The sequence below is a fragment of the Larimichthys crocea genome, chromosome X (assembly GCF_000972845.2).
Source record: "Larimichthys crocea isolate SSNF chromosome X, L_crocea_2.0, whole genome shotgun sequence".
Lineage (NCBI taxonomy): Eukaryota > Metazoa > Chordata > Actinopteri > Sciaenidae > Larimichthys > Larimichthys crocea.
In genome coordinates, this window is record NC_040020.1 from 31,236,458 (window position 1) to 31,257,450 (window position 20,993).

At 38.1% G+C, this 20,993-nt stretch overlaps 1 protein-coding gene across 1 annotated transcript; it reads right to left on the reverse strand.

Annotated features, from left to right (window-relative positions):
- Positions 1 to 222: 222 nt before the first annotated feature.
- Positions 223 to 20,759, reverse strand: mfng (MFNG O-fucosylpeptide 3-beta-N-acetylglucosaminyltransferase). Its single transcript, XM_010738892.3, has 9 exons — positions 20,610 to 20,759; positions 18,652 to 18,996; positions 11,709 to 11,754; positions 11,267 to 11,369; positions 9,626 to 9,779; positions 6,694 to 6,779; positions 4,461 to 4,626; positions 3,963 to 4,048; positions 223 to 1,153 (listed from the first exon to the last, which is right to left on the reverse strand). The coding sequence occupies exons 1-9, from the start codon at positions 20,652 to 20,654 to the stop codon at positions 1,102 to 1,104; spliced, it is 1,083 nt and encodes a 360-aa protein (XP_010737194.3). The 5' UTR covers positions 20,655 to 20,759; the 3' UTR covers positions 223 to 1,101.
- Between the last annotated feature and the right edge of the window lie 234 nt (positions 20,760 to 20,993).

Genomic DNA, 20,993 nt, shown 5'->3' on the forward strand with positions numbered 1-20,993 from the left:
AGTTCTCCACTAACATTTGATTGTGCGCATGTCATTGTGAGATTCGTATTCTGGCTCTGAAACAGAAGCTTCCAGCTCAATACGATTCACCTGCAAATGTGAGATTTTCAGGCGGTGGTGGGGAACAGGTTTCAGATGTGTCAGATGTGATCTTCTTCATGATTTTAGTAGTTTGTTGTTGTTGTTCTTTATTTGATGTATAAAAAAAAAAAGGCAACAGGATGAGTTGAAGTTCATTTTACTTTCAAGCATGGTCTTGGAGATGCCAGCATGGCTAGGCAAGACTGAGTAAAGAGAAAGAGAGAGAGAGAAAAAGAGACAGATGGAGAGGTGGAGGGAAGAAGTGAGGAAGTGAGAAAAGGAGGGAGGGAGAACAGGAGGTTTGGATAAGGAGGGAAAATGGGGTGGGTCAGAATGGTTCATTGTGCGCAGACTTCATAGGCAGAAAGGACATCATCTCCTTTTTGACAACACACACAGACACACACACACGCGCAAAATCAACGAGAACTAAAATAAATTCTGCAACTTAAACCTCAACTCTGCCTGAATATAATTCAGGCTCTGTTGTGTGCAATACATTTGTTTTATGATCATGGATCTAAATTTAATCAAATAAATGTAAACAGAAATTTGCATAAAATTTTAGAAATATGTACAATTTCATGTTCAATTGTTAAAAAGCACAAGTGCTGCCTTGTCTTAAGTGCTTCACTCCCACAGATAGACTTCTCTATGGAAGTATTCAGTAGTAAAGACAAATAAAGTCCACATTTTCTTCATGTAACAGTCTTTTTGTAACATAGAGGCGAAGAAGAGAAAACCTTTCCCAGTTAACAGTAAAGACCCTGTTAATATCCTATTTTCTGAGTACGAGTGTCCATTTGATCACTGATCACTGCAGATTCAAGAGGCAAACTGAAGGACATCAGATTTTTACAGCTGAATCCTCTGTTGTCCAAAGCGTCACGTTTGGTGTCTGAATCTCAAATTATTCCATCAAATGAAATCCATCAGTTTTCTCTGCATTCAGACAACACCCAAGAAAAGAACTCCATCCAGCAGGATTACCAGCCTCGGCCCATGTCTTCTCTGAAGAGTTCAAGGACACCAGCTGGTGAAAGGATACAGTATGCAGTGCACAGTCTTAAACCTGTAGAAGACAGAAGTGGAAGATGAATAATAATTCAGAAGCACAGCTGATTTGTTTGGAATACCTTATTCTCAATGTTTTATGCTGTTTCAATGTCAATACGTGTATATTGTACATTCCACAAATACATACCGTACATGAATACAACTTTGTTATATATTTCTGATTATGCTGTACTTAGATAAGTCACCAAAACAGTGATAAACAGGTAAACAGGTGCTGTGAAAGCTAATAGTTTTTGGTATTTTTGCCTTTTATTTGGCAGACAAAGTGTAGAGGTGAAAAGAAATGAGCAGAGAGAGAGAGGAGGGATGAGATGCAACAAAGATCCCCGGCCGGACTCAAACCAAAGATATGCACATACATAGTCGGCATCTTCAACCCCTAGGCGACCATGATATCTTAAAGTACAGATTTAGACACATGAGTATAACTTTATTCAACCAGGTAAGTGCCTTGAGGAAATTTATAGCTCGTGTCCTGGCAAAGATATCTATAATAAAAAGAACTTGCAGTTACACGGACTCACAGGGTCTGCAGTGACCCTCCTAGGTGAAACTAGGTGAATCCAGCTATTACACTGTAGGTAACAGACAAGAATAACATTGCTGTTCATTTTAAGTCCATATATTATGTAGCATGCACAGTGACCTGTGGGGTCTGTCTGCAGAGTGCGTTGAAGGGGACATTAAGTTATCTGCGACTTTGTATTGTCCTCTATCAGCAGCCAGCAGAGACTGTGACAGCACTGATACAGATGATCTGCTACTACAACAAAAAAGAGAAGCTAAAAATAGCCAGGGTGACACCTCTAATGGCGACGTCATACAGTTATATCATAATACAAGACTGTTTATGCTTATTTATGATTGTTTTTTACCTTGTTTGTCTAGAATCTCAAAAACCTAAACTGAAACTTTCTTATAAACACTTTATTATAATAAAATACTGGACTGCACTTACAAATATTGTTTTGATGTGGGTTTGAATGAGTTTTTAACATTGTCAGGAGGGTTGGAATTATAGCCTTTCACTCTTAGTTTGAGTTTACTTATTTTCAACTTGACACTTAATACTTTTTGTTTTTAATACTTTTGTGACATTAGGTGCTTGTGTATAGAAAGTTAAAAATTAAATTGATGAAATCTTATTATATTTATATAATAATTATAATAATAATAATAAAATAATATAATAATAACAATATAATAATACAATAATAATAATAATAATAATTTTTATTGTAATAATTATTTATTATAAATTGTATCTTCATATGATATAATATGATGATATATGGTATTTTTTTCCATAATGCTGTCAGCAAATCTCCTGCTGCTACTTTCTTGACATGATTTCTTTGGAAAGACAAGCTTAATTACTACACATATACAGTAGATATGAAATAATGATTCTATTTAGAAACCTGACCGACCAATTATTTGTACAGGCAGACAAACATTTGACCTGCTCCTTTAAGGCTGCAGTGATGTTGAACATAACTCTGTGCGACACCAGTGGATGGAAACAAATGGAAAGAGCTCACTGAGGAGCACTCATGGTGATATGTTCTTTCAGCTGGTGATGGTGGGGACTGGAAAAAAAACAAACACATCTGTTTTTGCACTCTGTTACATCAAATTGCTTTTATCTCTGACTGAACAGAGAACAAGATGAACTGAAGCTGGTGTCACGTTTTTAAGGACAGATCACCTGAGCAACAAAACTGAGTGCTGGGGATTTCTAAAAGCAAAGCAGCTCGTGATAAACAAGCAAGATGAAGTATTCATGCATCTAAAGGCTTCTTTTTCTGTCCCAATAGTAGCAGAGTCATTCAATCTGTCACTGTCCAGAGGAAGATACCTCAGCAACTCGAATGATATGAGTATAATCCTGAGGTTATTTGTAGCACCGCCATCATGTCAAATTTGACATTGTGTCCAGATTTTTCTCAGCTGTCTGATGTAAACTGCCCTCTGGAAGGGTTGCCAGGAAAGTACGGCGGACACAACTCAAGTTTCTTTTTGTTTATTTCACACACACACGGTAATAATCCTCCGCTGGTTAGCCTGCCTGCTACAGGTGTGCTAGAAATATTACTGGTGGTTTCCAACTAGATTTCCAACTATTTTAACTAGGTTGTAAACCCAGAATTAACCATAGAAATTTTACAAATGTTCATATAACATTGTTTCTTGATTTAGCAATTATAACTCACAAGGCGAACTAGTCCTGACAATGAACTCAAATGAAAAATGAAAAATAAACTGGGCAACTTCGCCCTGCAGCAAATTGCGCATGCTCCCCACACACAACCCGGAGATCATGAAAACTACAACACACACTGCACACAACAATCATTTTTTCCTCACTCGAACCGAGGGTCTAAGGACAGAGGGTGTCACTCCCTGTACAGATTGTAAAGCCCTCCGAGGCAAATGTACTTTGTGACTTTGGGCTATACAAATAAAATTTGATTTGAATACAATACAACAGCTGCTGGAAAGTTCTACACATTGACTAACACTTTTGTTCATGAAATAATGTCTAATATCATATTCAGTTTACTGTGGACATTCTCAGTCAAGTGTTCCCATCAGACCAAAATGTCGAATTGCGCAAACCTTTTGTATCATTGGAAATATATATGAATTCCACAACATAAGTTATACTAGGGAGTAAGTCTAAATATGTATCATACCCACATATATCTGTACATGTAGGAATAGTTACCACACACAGAATAATGTGGGCAGAGACATGCTGCTGGTTTCTCCTGATTTACGAGTTAATGGAGGCATAGACAAACCTGGAGGGGTCTTCCTCTTTAGAGAAACTTCCTTTCACCTCGATGCTGTTCATCTTGTTCTCAAACATCCCATAGCTCAGAGTTACCTGTAGCAGAGAAACACACACATAACTGTTAGAAGAAGTGGAACTGCATCTATTTCTGTGTGTCGTACTGTTAGAAGAAGTGGAACTGCATCTATTTCTGTGTGTCGTGCTTATAGCTGAGGTCTTTTAAAGAATTTTTAAAGAATTTTTAATCATAATCCAGTGATTCGTTTAATGTTTTAAATTGTTTTTCAAATTTACTTAAATGACATTCTGATGTTTTTAATTAAATTTTCTTCTCTTTTTATTTTTTTTTATTTCTATTGCTATTGCTTGTCTTAATGTCAAATGTATTTCCTTGCCTGTGTAAAGCACTATGAATTGCCTTGTGTACGAATTGTGCTATACAAATAAACTTGCCTTGCCTTAAGTGTACATGTGTGTGTGTGCTTGTGTGTGTGTAAGTTGCTACCTGGTGTGGTATGCTTCTGTGGCTGATGAGCAGTAGGTTTTCCAGGTGGGAGTGAAATAAAGGACAGTGAACCATAGAGATGCTGAGCCTCTTCTCCACGATGAAACCCACTGTACAGTCATCAGGGAGACGGATCTTTGCTGATGTCTGCTCGAACCGGGAGCCACTGAAATACACACACACACACACACACACACACACACACACACACACATTTTTCAGATTTACATTTGATAAAACACAATTGACTGAAAACATGCCTTTTTTTCATATTTTCATGGATCACAGCTTGTAATTTTGTCATATATAATTAGTATTTCTCTGGTTATAAGAGGAGAACTTTTCCAAAGGAAAAACTATAAAACTGCCCAACTTCCTAAACTGACAATATTGGTGATTTTGCATGTTTTGGCTCATTAACCACTTACTGCATGTACTTTATTGCTGACCTTTTCCGAAGAACGCCGTAAATTTTTAGATTGATTCCCTACCTTCTAGCCTTGGGCAGACATTAGTCTCAGTTCTTAGAGAGCAGTATAAATACAAACTTGCAGAGACCTGAAACTTTAGACTGGTGATTCATCACTTTGAACACCCAGTTAGCTTTTTATGTTTTGGTCAAAGTTATGCTGCTGGTTAATGCAGATGAAGAAAGTGTTTTGAATGTTGGTGTATTCAAATATTTGGAGAAAACTAAGACAGGAACAGCAAAAAGAGGCCATCAAAATCATGTTATGTATTATATGGTATCTATGTGCACATAACAAGCACGTTTAGGGTCTAGTGTGCAGTTTCTAGTGGTATCAGATTGTAACCAACTGAATGCCCCTTGCTTTTTAAGAAACTTTTTTGAAAATACAATACAAAAACCAACATGGAAAACACAGCATATTGGTACACATACAAAAGAAGAAAAGAAAAAGACAGTTTAAAATACACACAGGTACAAAACCATATGTACACATATACACTCACGTATATTATGCTCATACATACACACACACAATATACATATGAGCAAAATACAATGCAATCAGATTGTCAAAATGTGCCATGGAAGGCTCCCTCTACCATCAAGTGAACGGCGTCTTATAAGCTCAGTCACTATTTGTTTAAAAACTGAATCACTATCGATCACTGTCTGGTTTATAATCATTTTACATCTGGTTTTCCATAATTTATTATTTACAATACTAATGACAACCTGGAATAATTCTTTTTTATTAGAAGACATGTTTTCTTGAAAAATGTTATATACTATACTATAGAGGTATAATTTATTGTAAAGCTAAGACCAATTTTTTGTAATGAGGACCAGACATTTTTTGTTCTATAACAATCTATTAAAAGATGTTCCTGTGTTTCATCCTCATTACAATAAATCATGGGACAGATTTTAGTAGTAACATAACAGCTCCAAGAAACTATTGCGCGTACTGGCAATCTATTGATCGTAATGAGCCATTTTACATCACAAACACTTTCTGTGAGGTTTTTATTTTTTAAGATTTTAATTATTTCATTATTAAAACTGCTAGAAATATTTTTGTAAACAATAAAACCTCCATATTTAGATTCATTTATTATATTGAAAATCATTTTACTTGTTAAACCAGACCAGTCTAAATTTAAAGACGCAAACTGATTTATGAAGTCGCCATATATACATATAATGCCCCTTGCCTCACCCACCCCTTTTAAGTGTGTAGGAGAATCTAGAGTAGCCATGAAACTCACAAACAATGGACAAGGCCCTAACTCTTAACCCAGTAGTTGGTTTGTCTGATCTGGGCTACATGTAGAAACATGGTGGTTTAACTTAAAGGACCCGCTCCCTCTATAGATATAAAAGGCTCATACTAAAGTAACAAAAACACACTGATTGTTATTTCCAGGTGATTATACACCAATGAAACATAAAAGAATAATATATTTAATTTCTGCTATATTCCATAAATCAATTTCACTCAATTTTAAACACTTGACCTTTAACACACCAACAAGACACGTCTAGTCTGCCTTAATGAGCAACTATTACAAGACCCTTCAAGCTGATTTGACAGCAGTGAGTATAGGCATTTTGTAGTTAGAGGAGCAAAAGACCAAAAAAAAACACTGAAATACTCATTTCAGTCAGTCTTTGACGCTGACTAATCTGGACATTTGGTCCCTCTGAAGACAATGTATACACACAAATGCGCATGCATACGCGGCGAGTATGTTTTGTAAATACCTGGCCCAGGGAGCCATCTTCTCCGCCAGTCGCCGACTCAGACAGAATCCTGCTCCTCCTGTCGCGAACCAGAACCGCACTTCCCTCTGAGACAAAACACACACATGCAGATATCAACACATACTACCCATGCAGACACTGGGAAACAGAAACATGCTGCTTTTCAAATCCATAGTTTTGATGAGTGTGTTTAAAATCCAGAAATGCAGAAGAGGAAGAGTGCCTAAAGAGTAATAAAGTGTAATACCTCTTTACCCCTCTCTGGTTTCTCTTCAGACTTGTACTGATTGTTCGGTCTTTTGCAAACCAGTTGGGTGTCTTTATCTGCTAATTCTGACATTTCTTAAGCAGATGTTGTTTAAATTTTTTTTATTTGGTCGTGTGTTAGTCACATAAGTGACATTAGGAGTTTAATGAAAGCTGTATTTACAGAAGTGTAGTGTGTGTTTTCTGTTTTGTTAATGTCTTTTCCTGTCATTTCCTTTGCTTCCCCTTCTCTGTCCTCCTTTTCTTCCCATTCCTATTCTTAACATTGTAATCATTTCCTTTCCTTGCGTTGTTTCCTTCCTTTTCCTTCCCATTCACCCTCCTTCATTTAATTTCTTTCTTATCCTTTTCATTCATATGGATCTTTATCTTCTGTTTCCTTCCTTTTTGTGTTAAAGGCTATTCCTTTCCTTCCCTTTAATTTCCTTTTTTCCCTGTCATTTCTCCCTATTCTAACCATTTCTTTGTCTCTTTCTCTTTTAATTCACTCATTTTTGTTTTGTTGCAAAGTCATTTCCTTTCCATGTCTTTCCTGTTCTTTCCATTCCTTTCCTATCTTTTCCTCCTTCCTTGTCTCGTCCGCCTATCAGCTTCACAATGGTGACAGGAAATCGAAAAATGTAAGAAAAAAAGACGAGGACACAGAGAGGAGCCTGACATTAGTGTTTGTTTTCTCCGTCACCCATCCCAGCAAAAGATTGGAGATGATGGAAAATGGCAAGAGAAGAGGAAGTGAAAGAGAGCAATAGTAACAAAAGGAAGGAGGAAAGGGGGGGAGGGGGGAAAAGGAGCTAGGAAGCAAAGATAAATAAAGATCTATTTTTCAGTGTAAATGGGTGCAATCAGAGTGGAGAATGTGACACGAGGGAGATGGAGAGAGTAATTTCAAAGTAAAAAAGTGCGGGGAGGAAAGAGAGAGTGGGGGGTGACATGTTATTCAAAAAGCCTGCTTGAATCAGGATGTACTTAAACTCAATAGGAACATTAATTCTACTGTAAAGCATGTGCACTCAATGACACACACACACGCACACACACACACGCATAGAAACACACCTGTGAATGGTTGCGTGTATATTCCAAAACAAGTCATCGACCTCCTGCAGTTTGACAACCTCCATCCCCCAGGAAGTCTTCCTCATTGTGTGTGTGTGTGTGTGTGTGTGTGTGTGTGTGTGTGTGTGTGTGTGTGTGTGTAACTAATGACTCATTGATCTAGCTGGGACTGAAAATCCTTCCCATGTGAATGAAAGCCACAGAGCTATAGTACATGTACACATCCATCCATCCATCCATCCATCCATCCATCCATCCATCCATCCATCCTCTCCTCATGTCCCTTCAACGGTGATATGGATTTTGAGTGACAGCGGTTAACCTGACTGGAGGCGCATTTCCGGCATAAATTATGTATATTATAGTCATTTCATCTTCAATGATCCATAATGATGACAGCTGTAACAGTGCACAGGTTCACTACATACAGTACAGGAAGTAGGATATCAAATGAAGTTTAAATGGATACCAATGGAGGTTATATATTTGATATATATTTTTTATAAGTAGAAGCATATTTAATGAGAGATAAATGACCTGTGGATGAAGGTTAATAAAAAGAATTACAAAGAAAATGCCCTTTGACCTCCTGGACTACCATTCTTAGCAGTTTTTAAGTAATGGATGATAATGTTTGACATTTAGCAGACATATTTAACAGATCACTTTCACATGTAAATAAAAGAAATCCATGTAATCGCTGGGGTTTGCTCCTAAAATTGTGTCAATATTATAAAAAATGTTGTCTTTGAGGAGGAATATAGCAAGAGAAAGGTTTTCAGTGGTAGTAGATTTGATAGTTCCCACAGTCATCAGAAACATCACTAGACATCAGAAAGTAAAAAAAAAAGAAAAAGAAGGAAACAAACAGAGAAGGCAAGAAGGGAGGATGGAAAGAAACAAGTAGGCAAACAGCAGAGGAGAATTCACGAGAATCATTGCATTGCAGATTCTCTCTAGATAGGATAGAAGAAATAAGTAGTCAGTGAAAAAGAGGAAGGAAGGAAGGAAGGAAGGAAGGAAGGAAGGAAGGAAGGAAGGAAGGGAGGGAGGGAGGGAGGGAGGAAGGAAGGAAGGAAAGAAGGAAGGAAGGAAGGAATTCAAGATGGAAAAAGGGAGCAACGAATCTAGAGTCAGTGGCACAACAGCAAGAAAAAATAAATCTGTGGGGTTAAAGACAGTAATGTATCACAGGGGTCACCCTGCCTTAAGCAGTTATCGGCCCATATAAATTAAATTCTGTCTGGGTTTCAGGGAGGCCTTAGTGTGTTGTGGGTTAAATGTGGTTTTGAAGGGGTTTTGAATTCTGCCAAGAAAAAATGCTCAAGGGAAATTTTAGTACTTGTGATTTTTAGCATGAAAACTGACATTTTTCTTCACCAAATGATCACCCCTCATATATAAAATATTAACTTTTTATCGTATACACCAAATGATTTGCCATATCTGGTGTCCTGTAGGCAAAACACACTCTGCCTATTACTGTCTTTAAGTTGGGATTGGATCATTTTCTGTTGACCTCAGCATTTAGCATAGCTCCACCAAACTTCAGTCTAAGAAGTTGAATGTGAGTAATATATATGAAAAATAAAAGGCTGTGGTATGGTACCGTTGCATTGCCCTCCAGCAGTTCGTGAGCAGTGATGGGTTTGTCCAGACTCGGTTTGCCCACGTAGATGTCGCTGTCCTGGGGGAAGGCAGAGAGCAGGGACAGGAGGGCCTCTGGGTTGACGTAGTTATCATCGTCCACGTGACAAAACCACCTGAGGAGCCACAGAGAGAAGAACTGTGTTTACAGCCTGATCTCTAAAGCTATTTTGCCTATTCATGACAACTGTACTGTGCTTCAGAAACATATGGTGGATGTCATGTCATGTCCATTCTTTATACTATCATTGAGCGTAACCAATAGCTCTGTTCAAGGACGGACAGTTGTGGATCATATACGTGAAAATGCTTTGAGAAAAGTTAGTAAGTAAACCTTTAATATAGAAAAATAAATCACAAATACAGTCTGTGTAATTAGTACTAAAAACAAGCTTTTTTTATAAAATAAACTTGAGAATTTCATCCTAAAAAGTTCAAGTAAAACTCTGCCTGGATATCCAGTTGTGTTTATGAATTTCATTGTATAACTCTGTGAGTGATGAAGCTGTTGGACATCTTCTGCCACCTTAATGACTAGACATGATGTCAAAGCTTCATTCCAAAACCAAACAGACTACTGCAAGAGTACGCTCCAAATGACAAAGCTGCTGGTACCAAACTGAAGTGCTGTCTTGTTTCCACTGCCATCCTAATGGCTGCCTAACAACACAAAAAGCTCCTCTCCAAATGAAACAGCCGCAATTTCTTCTTTAGCCCAAAAAATACAAAATGAGCCATGGAACTGAAACTCAACTTTTTCTCTTTTTCTTAATAACAAGAAAATAATCATAGCACAACAAAAATAAGCTATTGAGCCTCATTGTATTTAAACCAAGTTAAACAAATCCAAATCACAGTGCATTATCCAATAAAACATGTAGCCTTCTCATTTTTTTCTGCTTTAGTAACATATTTCTTTTAGTTTTTTTAGTTTTTTTGGCCACTTAGGGGCAGCAAAAAATAAGCTATCAACACAATACTGAAGTATTATCACCTGCTAAATCGATATGACAGACTTGTTATGGAACAGCTGCATGTAGAAGATAAACACTGGCATTCATTTTTGGGATATGCTTACCTGGCTAAAGTATGTCCAATATTCAATCTCCTTTTAGTTCTGATTTTGGTCCCCACCAACTTCTAAGAGAAATATGTGACTGCTTAGCTACTAAATGCTCCAGTTACGTTTAATTGCTAGTTGCTAACTTTGTCTGTCTGGCGTTTGGTGCCAGGCAGATAGCTGCAATTATCATTGCATTAAAGTACCTGGCAGTATATAAAGTAGTTAAAATTAGCTCTATCTTTGTCAACTGCAACTTGAATGTGATGATTACACAGTAATGCATCACAAAATATAATTTGGAGATACTAGAAATATTTGATTGACAGGTGACCTGTTGGAAATACCGTGCATGCAAAAAAATAAACTAGCACAATTAGTGCTCACTAACAAAAATGATGACAAAATAAAAGTAATATCAGATGCATACGTAAGCTTTCACTACCTGCTGCTGCAACAGCCCCGAATGTCAAGTTTGTAATCACAATCCAATCTTTAAATCCAGTGTGGAAAGGACGATAGACGGACCTTAATCTGTCTCACCTCTTGTCTGAGGCCATAAAGCCATCGTACTCAGCAGACATCTTGCAGGACAGAGCCTGCTGGCTGTGATCTGACTGACAGCCTGTTACCACCATGTTATGACCTGGAGGAAGAGAGAGAAAGAGTGAGCGGGAGATATGTGTCTGATTCATACAACTATACAAGTATCTGGATTAATAGAACTGCTGATTATTTGGTGCAGTACATGCTCTGACCAAATAATAGTTAACATAATTTTAATCAAAGTGAGTAAAATTGATTTTTTTTTGCAAGTGAGGGCATAGACAAAAGACAAACTTTTAAGCACACATGTCTAAAGTATTGTACAAGCACCTAACTATGAAAAACACCCCTCGGCTAAATGTACATCATACAGTATGGAGATCTAAATCTAAATTTGAGACTTTGTGTATAGATTAGATTCAAGGTTGTTTCTACTTACCCTGTGAACGGAAGTCCTCATCCTCTGTGTCTGTAAAAATAAATGTCTAGACCAGAAAACAGAAAAACAAAGAGAAACAAAGGGAATTAAACACACCGGCGTTGATAACATCAGAACGTGCTGAAAGCACCTTCAATCACGAGTGAACACAAACACAGTCATACACACAGGATCGATATTGTTTTAAATGGAGCAAATTCAATGTGGCAAAAAAACACGATTCCCCACCGTGAGCAAAAGAAATTACTCATACGTACAAACTCACGCACACACACATTTATGATCCAAAGTGGTCAGTGTCGCACTAAATGGTCGAGTCAATTTGTTCTCTGGCAGATATATGAGTCAAATAAGTCTTGAACCACACACAGCCACAAAAGTCTACTGCTCTCACAGCCGGATAGATAGATAGATAGATAGATAGATAGATAGATAGATAGATAGTAAAATACTGACCCCTGGTGGTGTAAAGTATACAAATAATAATAAAAATATAAAATGTAATATAAAAAGAAAATAATTTAGTTTCAGTCTATCTGTTTTCATTAATTCAATTCAATTTAAATAAAAAGTTGTGTTACAAGAAACACAATGTAAAAATTAAATAATTACAAGTTGTGTTACAAGAAACACAATGTAAAAATTAAATAATTACCTGACACATTATTCTGACTTAAATGTTTACTCAACTATGTCAGTAGTGTCATCTCATCGAGCAGACACTCAAAACAATAAAAATCTTTATGGTGCATGTGTAACTGAGACTGGGGAGGTTTGTACCAGGGGTTTTCAACAAGTAACCCTTGGACTCTTATCTGCACAGCCCCTCAGGCTGAACTGTGTGGAGTGTTCAACCTTCTTTGCCAGGCTGGCACTGAATAACCTTAGAGTTGGACAAATCACCCGTTAGATGAGATAAGCACAAACTATAACTCATGTTTTATTCAACTGTTATAAAAAAGAAATGTTAGTGTCTCAGTGCCTCTTGGGATACAAGAATGCTAAAATGTTATTGTAATTTTAAAGGATTTCAGATGGGCTCCGTCTAAGTGACTTCAACATATTGACAAATATGTTGTAAATACCAGAATGTAAATGAGTTTTGCTGTTTAGTCACACATGAACTGACCAGTTTTCAGAAGAGGAAAACACACAAATTTAATCCATCAAATTACTATTTTATGCTGGCACACACATCTGTAATACACGTTCATGAATGTATTATTGGCCATATTCAAATCCAAAAGTCAAGTCAAGTCAAGAGTCTAGTCAAGTCAAGAATATTAACAACTGAAAGCATTTTCAAAAAATATGGTTTAAAAGTGTGAGAGAACACAAGGCACAGGGTGAAGACGAGGTCAAAAGCAAACAGACATGTCACATAAAAATATTCATATCAATCATATGAAGAAAAAGTATACTGTAACAGCATTATTAGTAGGGCTGCAACTAAGTATATGAAATATTTTCCATAAAATGTCAGGAAATATCACTGTATCCCAAAGCCCAAGGTGACATCCTTAAAAGTCTTGTTTTGTCCACACTGCAAATCTAAGGATTTGGCCATGACTCAAAATGATTAACTGATCAACTTATTGATTAATCAACTAATTGTTGCAGCTCTAATTATTAGTGCATTCAAACTGAAGCAGCTGAATGTAAAAAGGCAAAATAAAATGTAAGTGGCATCATTTAAAATGTCATCCTGCAAATATTGTACTTGTATGTAGTAAATTGAAAATGACAGAGATGAGTTGACTTAAACCAGGCAGCAGTGTGTGGGTGTGTGTGTGTTTGTGGGTGTGTGTGTGGGTGTGCGCATGCATGCCTGTGCGTGTGGGTGGGTGGGCGTGTTTTAAAAAGATACAGATAAAAAAAGAGGAGATAGTCGGGTTAGAGTGTGAAGCCATCAGGGTGTGAAACTGAATTTCCCACCATAGAGAGACACTGAATGTGTGTCGATGCACTTGTGTGTGTCTGCGTGTCCGTGTGCATAGATGGTATGAATAAGACACATGCAGTGAGACAGAAGCTTTCCAGACTGCCTGACAGGCAGCCCAAGCTAATGACTGTAATCCCTGGATTACATGATCAGATTAGAAAAATATTACCTAGGGACACCTTTTAAAAAGTGAGTGGTCTGTAATTTTATAGTGATGACAGCAATATTTCTCCTTTCAGAAGCTTTTGATGGTCAAGAATTCAGAAAGAGGCCCAGGGGACAGAGAAGAGGTGTTGTTCTGCAGCCGTCCAGTAGAGGGTGACAGTTACTGTTTCATCCAGATGTGTATGCGCAACACTCGGTCTCCCTCCTACCTTTGTAAGGCTTTGAGTTTTAGACCTTAGAGGTTAGGACTTTTTTTGGGGGGGTGGGGGAACTCATCAAAAGGCTAGACTAAAGTAACATTGATTAGGAGTAGAATTAGGTTTAGTTTAAGGTTAGGGTGAGGTGTGTTGTTGTGATGTTTAAGGTTTGAGTAGAAGCAGTAGAATATTATATCTATGTATTATGAGGACAAAAACCTGTTCACACAGTATTAATCATCAATGTTGGGTTATTACTTGGCTTTAGGTTTCAGGGTTAGTTTCCCAGTAAATCCTCTTTTCTGTTTCCCTTCAAAAAAAAATGTACCACTTCTCACGCCTTTCATCAGAGGATGCGTCTGTCACGAAAATGATTCAGATTTCATCATAGGTATTGGGCAAGTTACTTTCGACATTGTGATTTCACGAGCTCAGTTTTGTAGATATTTACAGTGATACGGCATGCATGCCTCACACATCCTCCAAAGAGAGAATATTAGTAAGCTAGTGAAGAACACCTACAACCTGCAGTAAATCTGACAAATCTGGAGTTACTGGGAGTATTTCTCCCCTTTTGGTAGATGCTAACCACCTCTCAAGTTGAGAGCATGAGACGATTCTATTAAGTTGACCATGAATTAAAGGACCAGTGAGAAAATGTAAAGGCTCTATCTAAAGTTAGTGTTTAGATTGTCCACACACATTCTTATTTTCAGGTGATTATACTAATCAAAACATAGTTTGCATATTATTTTCCATTTCTGCCAGATTCCGTAAATAGAGCCCCCTAAAATCTGAATTTTAATGTTGTTTAAGCTTCACACACTCTCATGCATCATATACGTACAGTTTCCTTACTGTGTGAGTGTGTGTGTGTGTCTACATAAAAGTGACTTATAATATTCTCTGTTCTGCACTTTAAAGGAAAGGCTGGATATATTGAAGCAGTTTTACTGTAGCCACGAATCCCAGTTCATCCATCAACTCTTAATGTGCTCTCTCTACCTTGCAGTGACATCAAACAATATCTTCACTTTAGTCATTTTAATACAGATCAAGCTCTTCCCTCGCTCAATTCTTCACCCTAAGGTCAATTTATTTTACCTTTGTCCATCCCTCCCACTTATCCCTTCATCACTGGAGCAGAAGGAGGAGGAGTAATGGATCAATCCTCCACACGACCGTCACCAATACTACCATCTATCCCAGTAAAATCACATGAGAGAGGGTCACCATTAAGGTTAGTTTTCTCTCCTCTGGTCATAACTCAGAGTAAACTATCTGTACTGAAATCAGTCACCCCGGGCTGAAGAACAAAAACTATAGACCGTCAACATAGAGCTGCTCGTAAACAGAGTAAGAGGAGAAGAACATTTCACTGAGGTCAGACAGACATGCATAAATCTAAGCTTGTTTCTCACAATGTTAAAGGGCCATTAAATTAGATTTTTACTGCCCCATAGCACAAAATGACTCCAGTATATCTCGATATGGTTGTGATCAATACTTCAGTGATGGCTGTGTGATGGGAATTTGGATTTTAAATCTGGCATTCGGACCTTCTCTATATTCTAATGGAGCATCTTGAGATGCTTCAAGGGAACCTTGATGAGAGTAACTGAGCAGAGAGAGAAGTCTTGTTACAGTGAGGTTGTGTGGCAACCAGCATAAACACTGCTCACAAGTGCTGGGCTGATACTACTGTTGTTCATCAAAACAAATTGTTGGTGCTAAATTTCTGTTTGTGTGCAAATAAAACGAAATACAATGCAGAGCCAGGTTAACTGACTGTTTCCTCGTGCTTCCAGTCTTTTTGCAAAGCGAGGCTGATCGCTTCCAGGCTCCCTACTTGGTATTTATCTTATCATCTAACTTACAGCATGCTTCTTTTTTCACCTGCAATTCACTTTTTTTAATAAACGCACAGATAACTGGCAGCTTCTCTCCAAAGTCTCTTACCAACACTTCAAATTTTAAACTGACAGACAGCGCTGACACAAGCTTTTTAACTGATGAGCTGTCAAATTCAATGAAAAAACTTCCTCACCAGTGTCACCCTCCTCCGAGACATGACACTTCCGCTCTTCAACATTAACATCTAACAACATTTTATTAGACAACGCAGCCAGGAGAGCAATCACACTAAATAGCACCAGCCAAAGCAGACTCTGTTGTTAACAAGAGATCATCATACAACATGGCTGTGCTTAATGAAAACATCCTAAAAGTTCGGTTGACGTTTTTGGACTTTAGTGAAATATCTTAAACAACTATGGATGGATTGCTATGAATGTTGGTATAGCTATCTAGGAAAAACTCTTTTTTTCTTTTTTTTTTTTCTTTTTTTTCTAGGGTTAGGGTTGCCACCACTTGATGAAACATCTCAACTTTTAAATAATGGACTGCCCCAATATTTTGCACAGGCAGTTCCCAGATGATGTGTCTTAATGACTTTGATCCTTCCACCATCAAGATGAAAAATTGTCCAATATTTCGGTTTGTGACCAAATATTTTTTGTGGTAATTAGCAAATGTTGGCATGTAAACAAATTAATCTAAGATGGCAAACAAGGTACGCATTATATCTGACGGAAAATGATTCAGGAGACCCAGAGCTGAACACGGACCCTACATCATGTTGGAGATGATCAATATTACTGTTCCAAATTGCTGTTAGGGGACAGTCTCAACGCTGCTGTTTCCGGCTCTAGGCAGATTAGCAATTCAGCGACAGTAGCTGCCAGGCTGGTTAGAAATGACTTTTCACCCTGTAAAACGGACAAAGCCTTGTGATGTGTGTGTGTGTATGTTTGTGAGATGTGTGTGTGAAACTGTAAATGTATGTGTGTGTATGTGGGTGGAGGTAAGATGAGGTTCATTCGGTTCTGCAATCTGCCTCTTCGCTTCCTGTTCTGACTAGCTTCCGTTTCAGTATTGTTAACGGAGTCGCTACACTGCAGCTGCTTCCCCTCAACCCAGACAACCTGCCTGCACAGCTTCCTGTGTGTGTGTGTGTGTGTGTGTGTGTGTGTGTGTGTGTTTTCTTGTATTTCTGTGTCATCTTTGTGTGTCTGTGTGACTATCTATGCATATATAAGTGGGTCTGTCTTTGTGTGGATGTGTATATTCTCTAATACATTACTTGGCCAAAACAAAGATGAAGAGGAAGACAGCACTAATGTCTCACTTGAAAAGTCGTCTGAACTGTGGGCAGAAAACGAGAAGTGCGAGATGAAGACTTCCTCTGAAGTCCATTTCTTGTTTCACTTATTTTAAAAAGGGAAACAGGCTCTGTTTTATTGACCATAACATGGAATCAGACTTAAACCAAGTGTAGTCACGGGACACATTTGTAAGACGTGTTTGTTACAAAGTGGTGATTTTCCATGTATTTGATTATAAGTATAAGCAAGTCATTCATTTCTTTTCAAGTTGAGTCTTCCACTGTTCTTTATTGAATAAGGCCTGTGCTGCGTCTGTGCATCAGCACTGTCAACCCTCTAAGTCTATCTTTCCTGGGCCAACAAAATCAACTCGTATTGTACCTGAAGATTACCTCAACTCTGATGTTAACAGCCAGGTTGGACAAATCAAGCCTCTGTGCATTCAAGATGCTGAACTCTTAGATAATGCCATAATGCTCCTAGTAAAGTGTTGCGTGTTGTTTTGACAAGCCACTTAGACAAACACACTGTGGACTGTCTGGCATTCACTTGTCTTCTCAGCGAGGGTCTGCCAGCTCCAGAGTGATGAGTGTGTGTGAGTGTGCGAGAGAGCAAGAGAGAGAGAGAGTGATAGAGAGAGACCAAACAGACAGAAAAATGCTATTTGAATCTGATTAGACTGTTATGTGTTGCTTTGCTTTGGCAGTAGCTGATTTTGTATTTCATGCCAATAAAGCATCTTTGAATTCAACAGTAATTAAACTGAAAGAGAAGATGGGGGGGTGGGCCGCTGCTGCCTGAAATTCAACACGCAATACCAGAACTCTCATAATCTCTTGGGATGTTCTGTAATAAAAGCCTTTTAAATTGGACTGATGGCAGATTAACAAATATCCCAAAGACAAGGCTTTCTGGCAGTCTATCTTTTGCTAAAAAAAACCTGATCCCACCTGCATGGGAGTCTTTAAACTAGAACTAAAGTAAACTAAATTAAACCCTTAACTGTTGATTCATCTATGTCATCTGTGATCCCTAAATGTTCCAGGTAAGAAGAGTAGTAAGAAAATCAAATAATGTTGTGCTTTTTCATGGAGTCCAATTGTAATGTTCCTCTCTGCATGTTGGAATTACTCACAGTAAATCACTTGGGAACAAAACTTCTTCAGCACCTTGAAGTGGCTGATTAGCAAAGTCACTCACTAGACCTGCAGCCTCTAAGTAGGAAGGAAGTGCGTGTTTTATTTATCATTAACCACATCTGCCTCATGATGTTTAAAGAAATAAATTCACAATAGAATGATTTTAAACAAACTGAAGAGTTCCGTCTTAAATCTTTGAGAAAGGAGAAACTGACTTTCAAGGAATGGGACACTATACTACTGCTTTGCTGGTGCATGTGGCTTTGGGTGAAAACAGCCGCTGAGCGTATAATAATTGTCAAAGCAACTCATGACAACACAGACATTAACACTCACATGCGCTCTAGTTCTGGAGATCCACGTCTCCAAAAGGAGCGCAAGACGCGTCTTATGGAACCTCCCGGTGGTCTTCACAGCGATGAAGATGTCCTCCAGCTTCAGTTTCGGCCGGGTCACATGTGTCGCCGGGTGTCCCCCATTGCCGCTTCTGCTGTTGTTAGCCGGGTTCTGTGTGTTTTTGGCCGGGGATGGAGTCTGTTGGGTGGAGTGGTGTTGCGCACCGGGTGATGGATGGTGAGCCACGCTGACTTTGGGAAGGCTGTTGGTGCGTAATTGGAAATCCACGTAGAGGATGATGAAGAAGGTGAAAATCAAGACAGGCAACCTCCGACGTATCCATCTCTTATGCATGGTAGACAAAAAAAAAAGTTATTTAGACTCCGTAAAAAAAATAAAACCACTTTCTTTGTCCCTTCATGTTCAAATGTTTTGAACTAGTTTCGTGACGGTTCCTCCATCACCTCTGCGTCTTCCTTCTGTATAATGTTAACATCGATGTTCCTCATTTGTCACCTCATAATTTGCATGACTGTAGACCGTTTTTCAGAATCATTTAATAATGATAGAATAATCCTTATCAGTTTTAGAATATAATCTTCTTAAATGACTGTCTTAAATGAACTACAGCTGCATGACACGACTGATTTCCTATCATTTTCTGTGTATAAGCCGCCGCCACCAGGTTATGTTTGACTCTGTCACAGCTTTGCCCACCCATTGTCACCAGTGTCAAGCTACAGGGAAATGATAGATAGGACTTCCTGCAATGAATTTCAAAATAAATCCCAACACTGAGAATTAAAGTATACTACCGGTTAGAATAAGCTTTCATGTGAGAGTACTTAAAAAGAATATCTCATTCAAATATCTCTGTAAAGATGAGCTATTTGTATATGGTTGCTGTTAGAGATACAACAGACAAATATTTCTATATAAATAATATTGTGTACTATTTAAAAAAAATGCTCTATAGTTTCACAGGACCAAGAACAACCTGAGCCGGGTCCACTTTTGATTGGTTAAAGGTCCCATATTTTACAATTTTCCATTACTTGTAAGAAAATACATTTGTGGTTTTAGTACCAAAAAACATCCCAGTATAGTGTTACATCTCCTCTAACATGCTTCTCTCTGGGGCTCTAACAGGAACAGGGAGTGTTGTGTTGGGTCTCATTAATATTAATATGCATGTCCTCTGATTGGATGACTGTGAAGCACAGCCAGGCAAACACACATGGTAGTCTGCCTGTAGCCCATGGTGGGTCAGGGTGCTGGGGACTTGGCTGAGGGTGATGACTGTATAGTTGTGACATCACAACATTACAGAAGTCCTGACAGCTCATTTAAAGAAACCGTGTCTGAGTACGAGCTGCATGTATTTCTGAGTGTTTTGATACTTTCAGTGTTTATATAGCACTTATCCCTGCTTTATAATTTAAATCAATTGGACCTTTTATACGCCAAGCAGACTACCCAGTAATAAAGCGTCTAGTTTAAGCCTCAGTTCCTCATTCTGGTCAATTTCACAAGACTAAATATTGCTGACAAATGTGGGATCTTTGAGAAATACAGAAAATGAAAATAGAAGTGTGTTTTTTTTTCTGCCTCGCGACATAAACGTAAACCATCTAAATGCAGTATATTGCACTGACTTCAGCCCTTTTAACTTGCCAAGCAAGATATTCATGACAACTAATCACAGGTTGTATACTTCCATGAGTTGTTTTTAACCAAAGAGCAATGCTACACTGTTACATTTGAATATTTTTTACGAATCCTGGACAGATATAGCTCTGAAGAAAAAAACTAAAGATGTGCTAAGCAGAGAAAGTCTGTAAGAGAAATGATCTTTTACTTGTTAATCATCTCCTAACCCCTTTTTTGGGAGGTTCCGATCCAACCACTGATAGATATGAACAGCAAGTATAATCACAAAATGAGAATCAGTCACAAACCTTACACCAGACAACCACATCACATCCCACTGAGCCTGGTGTCATCTCTTCACTCAGCCAGAAACAGCAAACCACACGACACTCCTTAAGCCGTCTTCCTTTTTCTTCATCAGGCAGTGTTACTGTTACACAACTGTCTGAGATGTTATTTAAAAAACACAGAAAAACTGCCATACGTGAACTTTTAAAATTACAACTGCATATTGAGCTATTAACATCTTAAAAAAACGTAACTATTTTGGAACCAAGAGTGACTCATAATATGAATGGTAGGTTTACTGGCAGTAAGTTTCATGCCAGCAAACAGTATTGGTATCATTTGTTTTTGTGGCCATCTCATTTCGAAAAGGAAACTGTACGTCTTGATGCAAACCCACAATGGGC